The sequence below is a fragment of the Portunus trituberculatus genome, chromosome 34 (assembly GCF_017591435.1).
Source record: "Portunus trituberculatus isolate SZX2019 chromosome 34, ASM1759143v1, whole genome shotgun sequence".
Classification (NCBI taxonomy): Eukaryota; Metazoa; Arthropoda; class Malacostraca; order Decapoda; family Portunidae; genus Portunus; species Portunus trituberculatus.
The window spans coordinates 3499159-3513369 of record NC_059288.1 but is presented as its reverse complement, the minus strand read 5'-3'; the positions used below and the strand labels follow the sequence as shown (position 1 = coordinate 3513369).

Below are 14211 nucleotides of genomic sequence, written 5' to 3'. Positions count from 1 at the left end.
CCGCGACGCCACGCACGCACGCACGCACGCACAAGGAACCACACTCGCCCGCCGCCATAAGACAAAAGGCCGAGGATTTGTTCAGCTGGTGTGGGATCACCTCGGCTGTCTTCGAATGTGCTGCCCTTCCTTTGGCTGACACACGCCCACCTCACGCCCTCACATCCACACCGCACTACAACATCACACTAACTTTGTGCTCACTGAGACCCATTTCAGCGCTAACAAAAAGATGAGATTGGTGGGAGATTAATTATATACCGCACTCGATTTGTTTTCTTGCCATACTTTCGCACAGGGACATGGAACAAGAGGCTGCTAACTGCTTGTTATCCTCACGCCACACACTCCCCGTATGGCCCTATCCCCTCCTGCCTGCCTTCCTTTCACCCCATCCTACCTTCAACCTTCCGCCTCCCTTCCCTCGTCTCTGTTTCTCCGTCACGTAGAGGCTACCCAACACCAGCTCCCTTACCCATGTTCTAATCACCTTACGCCCTCACATCCACATAATGATAATAATTATTATCGCCGCATGCCAAGGGGTCTGCGCGACGATAAGGAAACACGTAAACCAGCACAAGTAAATTGTATGTTAGTTAAGACAGCTTTGGCATATTCCGTTGTCCTTGTTTGGTCCCCGGGAGCTGCAAACACTCGCCACCACCTTCAACATTTCCCCCTTCTATCTACACACCCAAATTAATGGCGATGTTTTTTGTGGTATTAGTGATTCAATTTTAAGGAGTATTTGGGTTATATATATATACAGATTTAATTGTAGATTTAGATTGTAACTCTACGCGGGCTATTTGAATGGGTTAAATGCGGCGCTCTGAGTAATATCACTAATAAACACCTAAAAAGGCCCAAAACACACCCACAACTCACTAAAAACATCCAAAATCAACCCAAACCACTTAAAACACACCCAAAACACAATGCAACACCTCAAAATGCCATAAAACACACACAAAACTCACTAAACACAACAAATATACTCCAAAATCGTCCCCAACACACCCAAACCACTTACAACACCTAAACACCATGCAACATCTCAAAATGCCGCAAAACACACCCAAAACTCACTAGAAACACCCAGTACACACAAACCAATCCTACACACACCAAACCACTTACAACACCCAAAACACACTCAAAACATCCTGCAACATCTCAAAATGCCCCCAAACACACCCAAAACTTGTTAAAAACACCCAACATACACCAAATCACCCTCACACACCCAAAAGACCCATAACACACATCCACACATCTTAAAACACTCAAAACTAACCCAAAACACACTCAAAACACCATGCAACACCTCAAAATGCCGGAAAATACATCCAAAACGCACTAAATACACCCAGTACACACCAAAATAACTTAAAACAATCAAAACTGCCCCAAAACACACTTAAAACACCATGCAACACCTCAAAATGTCCCCAAAACACATTCAAAACATGCCAGTACTCAAATACACCTCCACACCACACTCAAGACACGTCAAATACACCTAAGAGGCTTAAAACACACGAAATACACCCATAACACACTTATAATATCCCAAAACACCCTGCAACACACTTAAAACACCCCAAATACAACACAATGCATTATAAAGAACGTTAGGATTAAAAGGGACACTTACCTAAATATTACACCTTGGCTCCTTCCTATTCCGCCTCTATTTTTCGTTTTTTCTTCGTCCTCCTCCTTTGTTTCTCCTTCTCCTTCCTTCTGTTGCTTCCGTCTTGACGTCTGAGCCTAGAAACACATCAAAACACAAGATATTAGACAAAATATTGAGGAGAAGGAGGGTGACTTAAGTATTGTGACTTGGCTTCTCCTCCTCTTCCTTCTCTCTTTCTCCTTCCTTCCTCCTTATCCTCCTTTATTTCTCCTTTCTACTTCCTTCTGCTACTACTATCTACACACCTGAACCTAGAAACACACGAAAACACGCAGGAATCACCAGATATTAGGCAAAATATTGACGAACTGCGGGTTTGGAAAAGAGGCGGCAGCCCTGGGCTATGATGAGTCACCACCTGGGCTGTGGTCATCACAGAGAACGGGAGAGCGGGGGTCACTCGGCTAAATTACGTAAATCATTTCATTTTAAAAATGACTTTTAGAAAAAACAAAGCCACAGCCGAATGCTTGTTATTTTATGACGTGATAAATAGTAAAACTAAGTTTAAAAATATCAAAACAACTCCAGCTTAACTAGTTTTCAAAAAATGTATAAATTAAGTATGCTAAATATAAAACAACATTCAAACTCATAAATCTGCTAAAACGCCCTGCAAAGTCAAGCCATTTTCACTTGGCGAGTGTTTTACCACATTTGAGGGAGTGTGAGGTATCTTTCAAGGCATTCCACAGCGAGTTACACCGAAAACCACAAACGTCACCAAATAAAATAAAGAAAAATAAGACGTTTTTTCAACACCACCAAACACCATTTCAAAGTCCACATATTTCACTCAATAGATTGATTTCACGCCTAAAAGAGGACAGCCGATCCTTTGACACCACAAAGGCCCACTTATACCTTCAAATAAGAAACCTCAAAACTCGAGAGGAAAAATTTTGACCGTTGAAAAGCCTTTAACACACGCCATAAAACACCACTAAACGCCACATATTTACCCAACACAGGCGCGCAACACATTTCAAACACAACGAAACATTTATACAAACCATAAAAACACACCATGGAAGCGTAATATTACCCTCACGAAATATTAGAAAAAAGTAGGACCGAGCAGGCTGGCTGGGGAGGAGGGTGGCGGGGAACCAGAGGGGTAGGTAACATCCGGGGACCTGGAGGCGGGAACAGCAGCGGCGCGGGGTCCATATGTTGCCTTTAAAATCTCACCACAACAAAATGAAGCTTTGTCAGGAAGAAATGACCATGGGATATGAAATAGTAGACTGGTGGGTGCACTCTGGCACATGTTTGGCTTACTGTGAGTGAAGGACGCAAATAACAACGGCGAATATACACAACTTGCCTCTATGACCGCTTGTTTATCTAATCACCTTTACAATTCTGGGTACAGTTCCAGGTATTTTCACTCCGTAGGTAAATGGAGTCCCAAGATAAGCGAATGGCCTTAAACATACCTTGAGTAAGTGAAGGAGGGGTGTGGTGAAGGCTGCAGGTCATGGTGGCTTGCCTTGCACTGCTGGTTCACTCTTGTCTTGCCGCTTGTGCTGCTAAAACCTGCCTGGGAATATGATAACACTTCACTTCATGTGTGTGTGTGTGTGTGTTTAGCTTGGTTCTGTGTGTGTTTGAGTTTGTTTTGAGTATCTATGGGTGTGCGTGAATGCGTCTAGGTGTGTAGATAGACTGAGCAGTAAACACCAAAACACCACCGCCAGCACCACCACCATTGTATGTGCGTGAAGGCTGTGCTGTCTGTACGGTACACAACTGTCAATGATAACTCCCCATTACTACAGCTATTATTCATGGGACATAATGGTTATTCTCGCTTCAGGTATCGTGGCCTTTTAAGCTGAAAGGTGCCATTTTGTACATGACAGAGGACATCCACCAGCTTGGGACACCGGTACATCCTGCGTGGACCAAGAATAACAGATATTAGGGAAAATGTGGGAGGTTTGGCCGGGTTGTGGTGGTGGTGGTGGTGTCCGCGTGCCACTACAGGCTGCTACCCAACGCCAGCTCCCTTAGCCATGTTCTAATCTTCCTTTACCGTATACCTAGTGGCCATGGCGTTAATACTAGCCTTAGAGCTTTCGTTGATCTCAAGGGTGCCTTCGACAGGGCCAACAAAGATGTTATTATGGAGGAACTCATTCTCAAAGGTGTAAAAGGTAGATTATTAGGATGGATCACGGACTATTTGTACAATAGAAAAGCATAGGTTTGGTTTCAAGGTGCAGTCTCCTCTGAGGAAGTCTTTGAGCTTGGAAAACCAGAGTGGAGTCCTTAGTCCAATATACACATGCCCAAAGGTACATGTGTGGTGAATTTGATCATTTTAACCCTTTCTGTAGCATGTTTTTCCATATTCATTCTGCTTACTATTTGGTGATTCTATATAGCTTCAGAAACTATGTGGAGGATTAAGATTGTTAAGATTCTGGCTATTAATCTTCTGACCTCCATAGACTCTTCCTAATATCAGTAAAATGGTCTTCTCATATCCAAAACTCAAGGTAAAAATGTATTCCAGTACTGAAAGGGTTTAGTTTGATTTACTTATTAATTTATTCTTTACCTCTTTAGCTCCAGCACACCTGCACTTCATACTGCTGCGTGTGTGGCGAATTTGTTCACTTTAACCCCTTCAGTAGCATGTTTTTCATATTCATTCTGCTTATTGTTTGGTGATTCTTTATAGCTGAAGACTGTGGTCATTAATCTTCTAACTTGGTCATGTAAATAAAATTGTCTAATCACACACCCAAAATTCAAGGTAAAAATGCATCTCAGTACTGAAAAGGTTAACCACTTCAATACTGGGACACATTTTTATACCTTGAGTTTAGGGTACAATTAGACGATTTTATTAACATTAGAAAGGGTCTATGGAGGTCAGAAGATTAATGGCCAGAGTTTTTACTATTTTAATCCCAACATGAGTATCTGAAGCTGTATAAGATCACCAAATAGTAAGGTGAATGAGTATGGAAATGCGAGTTTTGTTTACAATTAGACCATTTCATTAACATTAGAAGGGGTCTATGGAGGTCAGAAAATTAATGGCCAGAATCTTCACTATTTTAATCCCCCACATAAGTTTCTGAAGCTGTACAAAATCACCAAATAGTCACCAGAATGAATATGAGAACATGTCATGCTACCAAAAGATTCAAGTTACTCACCACTAGATTGTTGTCTGTGAGTGTTACGTTGGCTGGATTGAAATGACAGGTTTGTGTGGCCACTTATCTCCTGGCAGGTGTTCTAAACAAGTGGGGAGTTTTGAGAGAAATTGCCCTTATCTTGGCTGATTGATTTGCGGTGTATAGATCAGCTAGTTAGTGAATCATTAGGGAGCTGTGAGAGGAGGGGAGAGGAGAGGAGAGAGTCATTAGGGAGCTGTGAGAGAGGAGAGGAGAGGAGAGAGTCATTAGGGAGCTGTGAGAGAGGAGAGGAGAGGAGAGGAGTCATTAGGGAGCTGTGAGAGGAGAGGAGAGGAGTGAGGGTGTAGTTTTGAAGTGTTTGATGTTTGTGGTTCTGCAGACTTTTAAGAATGCTAAATTTAAAAACACAGGTTTATATTACAATAAAATGAATTAACGGACGATTTGTGGAAGAGAGAGAGAGAGAGAGAGAGAGAGAGAGAGAGAGAGAGAGAGAGAGAGAGAGAGAGAGAGAGAGAGAGAGAGAGAGAGAGAGAGAGAGAGAGAGAGAGAGAGAGCCATCTAGAGGCGATCCGGCAGCCATCCTGACTGGCTGAAGTGCACACCTGAGCTGTCACCCTCGCCCCCAAGGAACTCCTGCAGCCCTGCTGTAGAACGTGGCACCACCATCGAGTTTGTGAATACATACGTAGGATGGTGGAACATTATTCTAGCCACACAGCTGGATATAAATGACAACTCGTTGCAGGAGTTCAAGAAAACTATTAAGTGTTGGCGGGATAGTTAAAGAGTTTTAAATTTTAGATAGGGCACACTAAAAATGGCCCTTTAGTTATTTAAAGTTGCTAAGTGTATGTAATGTACGATGTAACTTGCTCTTGTATTTACTGTATTATTGTATAAAGAGAGAGAGAGAGAGAGAGAGAGAGAGAGAGAGAGAGAGAGAGAGAGAGAGAGAGAGAGAGAGAGAGAGAGAGAGAGAGAGAGAGAGAGAGAGAGAGAGAGAGAGAGAGAAAAGGAAACAAAACAGGTGATCAAAATAAAATAAGAATAAAAATTATACAGCTGTTATTTTTTCAGCTTGTTGATTATTTCAGTCATTAGTATATCTTAAACATTCTGAACGTTGGAAATATATTATTTCTCCACAGAAACATAACTGACAAAATAATGGTGGTTTTGGCCAAGGAGAGAGAGAGAGAGAGAGAGAGAGAGAGAGAGAGAGAGAGAGAGAGAGAGAGAGAGAGAGAGAGAGAGAGAGAGAGAGAGAGAGAGAGAGAGAGAGAGAGTGTGTGTGTGTGTGTGTGTGTGTGTGTGTGTGTGTGTGTGTGTGTGTGTGTGTGTGTGTGTGTGTGTGTACTCACCTACACCAAATCCACCATCTACATCTCACTGGCATCCTCCATCCATCCAACTAAGAGATCTCCCGACTCATGTATATCTAGCCATTCAAATATGCCTCCAGACACACCTATCCACCTATACATAAGCAACCTCGCATCCTCACACCAAGTAATTCACCATTCCACTCAACCAAATAAATATCAAATACCCACCCTTTCATCTTCCTAGCTCCCTAATCAATTCCTCCAGCCCGCTCAATGAACCCGTATATCCTTATAGAATCCTTGTCCTTAACTGTACAATGATAGCACCTGAGGGAGTATGCCAACAGGCTATCTTAAGTGTTGTAGACTTGCTGTCCAGTGTCCACCCTCTGGCTCACACTGTCCTCTCATCACGATATTAAAAAAAAAAATTGTCTGGTTAATCATGCAAAATAAATAAATGAACAAATAGATGAAATAGAATAAGAATAACAATAATGAATTAATAAAATAGAATAACAAAAAATCATTGAAATCACGGATACTGTGGTACATTTTTTTAAAGGTCCATTACTTCTCACAGGGACAGACTTCAAGGGATTTCACTCATAGCCTTACCTTAAAGTCAAGGCCAATATTTAAGAACGCTTCACTCTCACCACGACTAATTAAAAAAAGGCAGAGATAAACTGCCTGTTCTTAAGTGTTTCTCCAGTTAATAATGCAGGCAGAAATTGTGTTTATCTGTTACCAGAACCAAAAAATGCCCTGAAAAACCCTTCTAATTTCAACCAGAGCCTTTTGAAAAATTGGAAGTTCAGAGCTAAGGTGTTTCAGAATGTGTATGGTAGCTACATACAACAGCAGTAGGTCCTCCAGTATTCTTGTGTTGTTTATGTGTAGTGTAAACATGTAATTTTGTAAAAAAGTTAAATCACTTCAGAACCACATATAACTTCCACAACAGTCTGTAAAAACACTGCCAATTAAGATTTGTTTGATTTACTAATTAAATTAACCAGTGATTCTGTGCATAATAATTCAATTCATACAAAAAATTTATCCAAAACTTTAGACAATTTCAAACTGAAACTAATTTTTCTTTATACTTTGATTACTGTTAAAAAGACACTAAAGAAAACTATTAATTAAATAATCACCTTTAACATGTACAGTACTACAAATATATTTACTTTCATCAATTTATATAATCTATTTTTACCAATTAAGATTCATGTTTTTATTGATTAACCAGTGATTCTTCACATATCAATTCCATTCATTCAAATATTCAACTAAAAACTTCTGACAATTGTAAACTAAAACTTTTTATATACTTCATTAATAGAAAAATGAATAAACAAAACAAATGAAATAGACATCTGGTTAGAAAAAAAAAATAAATAAATAAAATTGAAATTATTCAATTGTAAAAAAAAAATCAATAGATAAAAAATAACATGGTCTCCTGAGACACTCTCCACATTTCTTCTTTACTTAGACACAAAGAACATAACTCGCTGCCCATGGGCAGAGTGAGTGTGTGAAACAGATCACTACCTTCCGTACTACCTAAAGCACAATTACTACCTTACATTCTATAAGACTACAGCTACATAAATTTAAAAAACTTGATACAATACTTCTGACAATTTCAAACTAAAACTTAAATTTTCCTTACACATTAAGTGAGAGAAAAAAAAAATTATATGGAATAGATATCCAGCAGGTAGAAAATAGTTCAATAAAAATCAAATAGTTCAGATTGTAAAAAGAAAAAATAAATGAAATAAATAAATAAATAAAAAGTAAATAAATGGAAAGTAAAATTGTCTCCTGAGATTCTCCACACTTATCAAAACACATTTTCACTCAAAATTGTGACCTTACCTGAACTACAACTCAATTATTTTTACTAAGACAAAAGAAACGTAACTCACTACTTATGAACACTAGTAAATGTGTGAATGTTAGCTACCACTTCACATGAGACTAGACCCTATGGCTACATGAACAAACAGCATCACCATCACATCACTAAAGATTTACTGTGGTTACAGCAGCCCACATAATCAAAACTGAATATAAGGCTACTATTCACATTTTACTTCACCTAAACTTTATAACTGTCCTGCAAGATTTACTATAGTTACAATATTCCACATAATTGAACGGAAAATAAGGTTACTATTAATTCTTTACTTCACCTAAGCATTACGACACACCACCAAAATTTCCTATGGTTACTGCATCCCACATAATTAGTCTCCGTATATAGTTACTAATCATTCTTTACTTCATCTGACCTTGATTAGTCTACCATTTCAAGGTCTTCCTCTTCTCTTTCACTGATTTCCTCAAAGTCCATCATTCTCTTCACCCGTGGCTCCTGCATTCTTACACTGACTGAGGCAGCTCTCTTTCTCTTCTGCTGGGTGTCCTGTGCCTGTGTAAGGAGGAAGTGGTGAGTCTGAACACTTGTCATGCATGCCCCTGCTGTGTCTCATCTACCTGGACCCACTACTTGTGTTTTGGCAGGAGTCAAGTTCAATGTAATTCACCTCGGTTGCCCTCTGGTCACCCAGCCAGTCTTCCCCATTACGGAGCGAGCTCAGAGCTCATAGACCGATCTTCAGGTAGGACTGAGACCACAACACACTCCACACACCGGGAAAGCGAGCCCACAACCCCTCGAGTTACATCCCGTACCTATTTACTGCTAGGTGAACAGGGGCCACACATTAAGAGGCTTGCCCATTTGCCTCGCCGATTACCGGGACTCGAACCCGGCCCTCTCAATTGTGAGTCGAGCGTGCTAACCACTACACTATGCAGTGTGTGTGTGTGTTTCACTGTTTGATCTGCTGCAGTCTCTGACGAGACAGCCAGACGTTACCCCACGGAACGAGCTCAGAGCTCATTATTTCCGATATTCGGATAGGCCTGAGACCAGGCACACACCACACACCGGGACAACAAGGTCACAACTCTTCGATTTACATCCCGTACCTACTCACTGCTAGGTGAACAGGGGCTACACATGAAAGGAGACACACCCAAATATCTCCACCCGGCCAGGGAATCGAGCCCCGGTCCTCTGGCTTGTGAAGCCAGCGCTCTAACCACTGAGCTATCGTGTGTGTGTGTGTGTGTGTGTGTGTGTGTGTGTGTGTGTGTGTGTGTGTGTGTGTGTGTGTGTGTGTGTGTGTGTGTGTGTGTGTGTGTGTGTTGTACTGTATTGTATTGCCTGCTGGTCACCCAGCCAGCCCTCCCCATTACGGGGTAGGCTGGCTGGGTGACCAGCATGTATTCACCTACTTGTAAATACATGTGTAAATAGGTGTGTGTATTTACCTAATTGTATTTACCTAATTGTAACATACGGGAAAAGAGCTATGCTCGTGTTGTCCCGTCTCCATATCTATTAATGTCCAGCTTTTTCTTAAAATCATGAATATTCCTTGCGTTGACCACTTCCACGTCTAAACTATTCCATGCTTCCACCCTTCTATGAGGGAAGCTATATTTTTTCACATCTCTCCTATAAGTGGCCATTTTAGTTTTTCCCATGCCCTCTCGACATTCTTTCATTCCACATACACAGATCTTCCTATCCATTTTTCCATGCCAATCATCACTCTGTATATTGCTATCAGGTCTCCCTTTCTCTTCTGTTTTCCAGGGTTGGAAGTTGCATTCTTTTCAGTCTGTCTTCATAAGTCAAATCTCTTAAGTCAGGCACCATTTTGTTGCAGCCCTCTGTACTTTCTCTAGTTTCCTTATGTGTTTCTTTAAGTTCGAGCCCACTGTATTGTTGCATATTCAAGCCTCGGTCTTATCATTGCAGTAATTATTTTCTTCATCATTTCTTCATCTAAATATACGAACGCCACTCTTATGTTCCTCAATAAGTTCAATACTTCTCCAATTATTTTGTTTATATGTCTCTCTGGCGATAGGTCATTGGTAATTGTCACCCCAAGGTCTTTTCATCATGACTGGTTTTATGTCTTCATTTCCTATCTTGTACATACTCCTGATTCTTCTTTCACTCTTGCCAAACTCTATTTTCTTGCATTTTGTCGTGTTGAACTCCATTTGCCATGTACAGCTCCATTTCCATATTCTGTCCAAGTCTTCCTGGAGTAGTTCGCAATCTTTGTCACATCTCACTTTTCTTAACAATTTTGCATCGTCTGCAAATAGGCTCACATAACTGGACACCCCATCCACCATGTCATTTATGTAGACCGCGAACATTACTGGTGCCAACACTGATCCCTGTGGAACTCCACTCTCCACCAAGCCCCATTCTGATGGTCTGTCCTTAATTATTGTTCTCATTTCTCTTCCTACCAAAAAGTCTTCCATCCATTTTAGTAAACTGCCATGCACTCCTACCATTTCAAGTTTCCAGATCAGTCTCCAGTGTGGTACCTTATCAAAGGCCTTTTTTAAATCCAGATATATTCCATCAGCCCAACCATCTCTTTCCTGTATTACATCTATCACCCTCGAATAGTAACATATCAGTGTGTGTGTGTGTGTGTGTGTGTGTGTGTGTGTGTGTGTGTGTGTGTGTGTGTGTGTGTGTGTGTGTGTGTGTGTGTGTGTGAACAATGCAAGATTTCTTCTTTCTTGGTATCTGTAAGTGTTCCTTCACACTTTGCTCAATACAAATCCATTTATGCATGTGTATGAAAAATGTTTCTGGAGAGCAGAATGTACATACAGTATTTGTAAAGGAGTGAAGGGAAACTCACAGTGAGGCAAGGCACATCTTGATCAATGTCAAATTGTAGCTGTTCCAAACTGCACCGGGGGACTGGAGTCGGCTGTTGCTCCTCTGCTACACTGCTGCTGCTGCTCTTGCCGTCACCAGCACTGCTGCTGCCGCCATCGTCACTGTCACTGCTGCTACTGCTGTCACTGTCAATGATGCTGAGTTCAGAAGATGCCTGCTCATCCTGCACTACATTGTTACACTGTCTTGTGGCAGTGATCTGTATGATAGTGGGCTTGGCCACCTGCTGTGGTGACTCTTCCAGTGGGAGACTACTCTCAAACTGGAGGATTTCCTGCAGGGAGCACAGTGCCGGCACCTCAAAGCAGGTCATGCCCAGTTGCCGGAAAACATGCAGGAAGCCGCATAGATCACTCCTCATGACGTCAATCATGTCGTCAAGGGGCATGCGGAACCCCTGAGGTGCAGCCTGGCCAGACGCATCCTCTGAAATGCTGACGAGCTTGCCTGCCACCAACAAATACTTCATGATGGTCTCCTGCAGGGGGGATGCAGGAAGCTGTGTAAGTGTAACACCTTCCATCAAAGGATTTTTCAACACACTTCTACAATTCCAATGACTTTTTTCTATCTAAGGTGGCTAGAAACAACAAAACATTGAAAAGAAACTAATAATAATAATAATAAAAAAAAAAAAAAAAAAAAACTAAAAAAGATCCACTTAAGTACCAGTCTCCACAGCACATTAAAAACAATTACAGGAACCATTAAAAGCCCCAATAACACCATTAAAGCTAGAAATAAGCAAAAACACAGCAATATTTAGTCCAATCCCTTGCACATGCATTGACATTAACACAAAGAGGAAAAAAAGTCTTACATTGAGCTTTCTGTTTGGGTGATGTATTTTTCCAAGGAGGTAAGAGGAGGAAACTTTAACATAATGGGACCCTTCTTCATATTCAATGACTAAAAGAACTTTCTTCTCCTTTTTCTCTTGCCGTTTTTGCTTTGTGTTTCCTGCATCCATTGTCTATCCTGAAATAGTCTTAGAGTCAATTTATGTGTGTGTGGAGAGAGAGAGAGAGAGAGAGAGAGAGAGAGAGAGAGAGAGAGAGAGAGAGAGAGAGAGAGAGAGAGAGAATGCTGAGTGTGAAGAATAGTTAAGGAATTAAAATTAAATCATGTAGATAAACAAAATGCACAACAATAGAGGACTGATACATCTTACAGAACATCTTCATAGTGTATCAGAATTTCAGAAAACCAATCAATTACAACTAGAAACAGTGACTAAACTCTGTGGCAACTGTCCAAGGATGTGCAGCTCATAGGTACTTTCTACCATAGAGCCATTTAAAATCTGGAATTCAATAGCAAATAAAATACACAATATAAAACCAAAGTATTTTTTTTATCATAACTCCAGAAATACTTACTTAATAAAGAAAGAGCTGTTGAATAAAATGACAAGGTATGGTTATTGTTAAATGTTTTGTTTTAACCTCTTCAATACTGGGACAATTTTATCTTGAGATCAGTATACAATTAGACCATTTTATTTACATTAGGAAGTGTCTATGGAGGTCAGAAGATTAATGACCACAGTCTTCACTATTTTTAATCCTCCACATTATTTTCTTAAGGGATATAAAATCACCAAATAGTAAGCAGAATTAATATGGAAACATGTCATGGTACTGAAGGGGTTAAGTTACTACAGTAGCAAAATCACAAAGTTTCTGCATTGTGTGCATCATGCAATGTGGCTCCTTTCTGGCTGCCCATCTTCCTGTAAACATGGGAAGTGGAAACCTTCAGGAAATTAGTTGACAATCTTTAGTAACCTATCTTAATGGGAGCTTCCATGTGTATCATTGTGCAGTAATACACTACTTTATTGTAAAGTACAAGGCTTTCTCTAAGTACATTATTATTATTATCATCAATAGTTTTAATACTACTACTATTGACTCGGGGCCCCATGGTGCAGAGCACCAACAGAGGTCCTGAGAAGAGACAGGATGGAATATCTTATTAGAGGGAATTGTGAATAAAAAAAAAATAAATAAATAAAAAAAATGGAGACTTTCAATGTAGAGATGGGCATAGAAAGTATGTTTGGAAAATAGTCAATTCCAGCTGGGCAAAAGTAGAAAGATGGACAAGAGAGCGCCAGTGAGACACATGGGAGGAAGAGTACAAGGACATAAAAAAAAGGAAGAAAAAAAAAAAAACGTATTGACATAGGAAGAAACGGCGTACCGTCACCGTCACACAATGTAGGAGGCGGAAAGCCGGAAACTTGAAACGGAATGGTGACACGTGGCCCGCGGGAGACCGCTGGGCTGCGAAGCACAGACACTACAAGGTACGGACCAGCTGCCACTGTGGAAGTTACCGGCAGCCGGCAGGCAAAGACAGGAAGGAGCAGCAGTGTAACTGTGGGGAAGGAGAGGTAGCGACAGACCACAAAACATGTCATAGTAGAATACACAAATGATGAGAGGAGAAAAACTTGCAATATTAGTGTTGACTACTGTAGGTAAAGAACAAAGGTTTGGCCACATACACAACATTTAACCACGAGAGAGAGAGAGAGAGAGAGAGAGAGAGAGAGACTTACCTGGTGACTACTGGATCTGCTGGTGAACAAGAAATTTGAGAAATATCTTAAGAAACGCGGCACTCACACTCCTACCCACGCGGCATCCGCCATATTAGATTTCAGCGTTCAAAACTTCGAGAATTGAGATGAGTAAGATTCGTTGACATATTCCAAGGAAGTCAATAAAGCAACGAATCCACTTTTAAATGTGTATATATATATATATTTTTTCCTGAAATATTAATTGAAGTGGTGAGAAATATCAACATGTGTGTGGGGGGGTTACTAAGATAGTTTGGTATCCATTTGCCTTTTTTATTTCATATCTTTTATTTTATTGTATGGGGTACTGTACATAATAGACCGATAGTGATTAATGATTATAAATGTAAAAAAAAAAAAAAAAGAAGTCCAGCGATTTGAGTTAAAAATTACACCTGATAGAGATCAATAAAAGCTATGTAAATATGAAGCTAGGAAGAGTAAAATGAAATCTCAAGGGATTTTGTACTTACGGTGCAAATAAAAACATGAATCTGAATGTATATGTAACAAAGATGATTGTGAATAAATAAATTTGACAGTATAGAAGGAATGGTGCTTTTTTTGTAACAATCTGTCCTGGGAGCCTGAAGGTGGTGTAGGGACAGTTTATTGTGGTGGAGAACTGCTCG

General features: G+C 40.4%; 1 protein-coding gene across 2 annotated transcripts; it reads right to left on the bottom strand.

Moving 5' to 3' along the window:
* Positions 1–7353: 7353 nt before the first annotated feature.
* Positions 7354–13660, bottom strand: LOC123512819. Of its 2 annotated transcripts, XM_045269414.1 has the most exons (5): positions 13556–13648; positions 13195–13371; positions 11810–11967; positions 10949–11467; positions 7355–8631 (listed from the first exon to the last, which is right to left on the bottom strand). In XM_045269414.1, exons 3-5 carry the CDS (start codon positions 11957–11959, stop codon positions 8497–8499), a joined length of 804 nt encoding a protein of 267 aa, XP_045125349.1. In that variant the 5' UTR covers positions 11960–11967; positions 13195–13371; positions 13556–13648; the 3' UTR covers positions 7355–8496. The 2 variants fall into 2 exon arrangements, with proteins under 2 accessions (XP_045125350.1, XP_045125349.1); XM_045269415.1 differs by lacking the exon at positions 13195–13371 and having other exon boundaries at positions 7354–8631; positions 13556–13660.
* Positions 13661–14211: the final 551 nt, after the last annotated feature.

Bases quoted from the DNA above. Each gene is read 5' to 3' on its own strand.
- LOC123512819 (XM_045269415.1), bottom strand. From the start codon at position 11,959: ATGGATGCAGGAAACACAAAGCAAAAACGGCAAGAGAAAAAGGAGAAG. The intron at 11,468-11,809 runs GTAAGACTTTTT...TCCCCCCTGCAG, and splicing joins ACCCAAACAGAAAGCTCAAT to GAGACCATCATGAAGTATTT. The intron at 8,632-10,948 runs GTGAGTTTCCCT...CTCCTTACACAG, and splicing joins AAGATGTGCCTTGCCTCACT to GCACAGGACACCCAGCAGAA.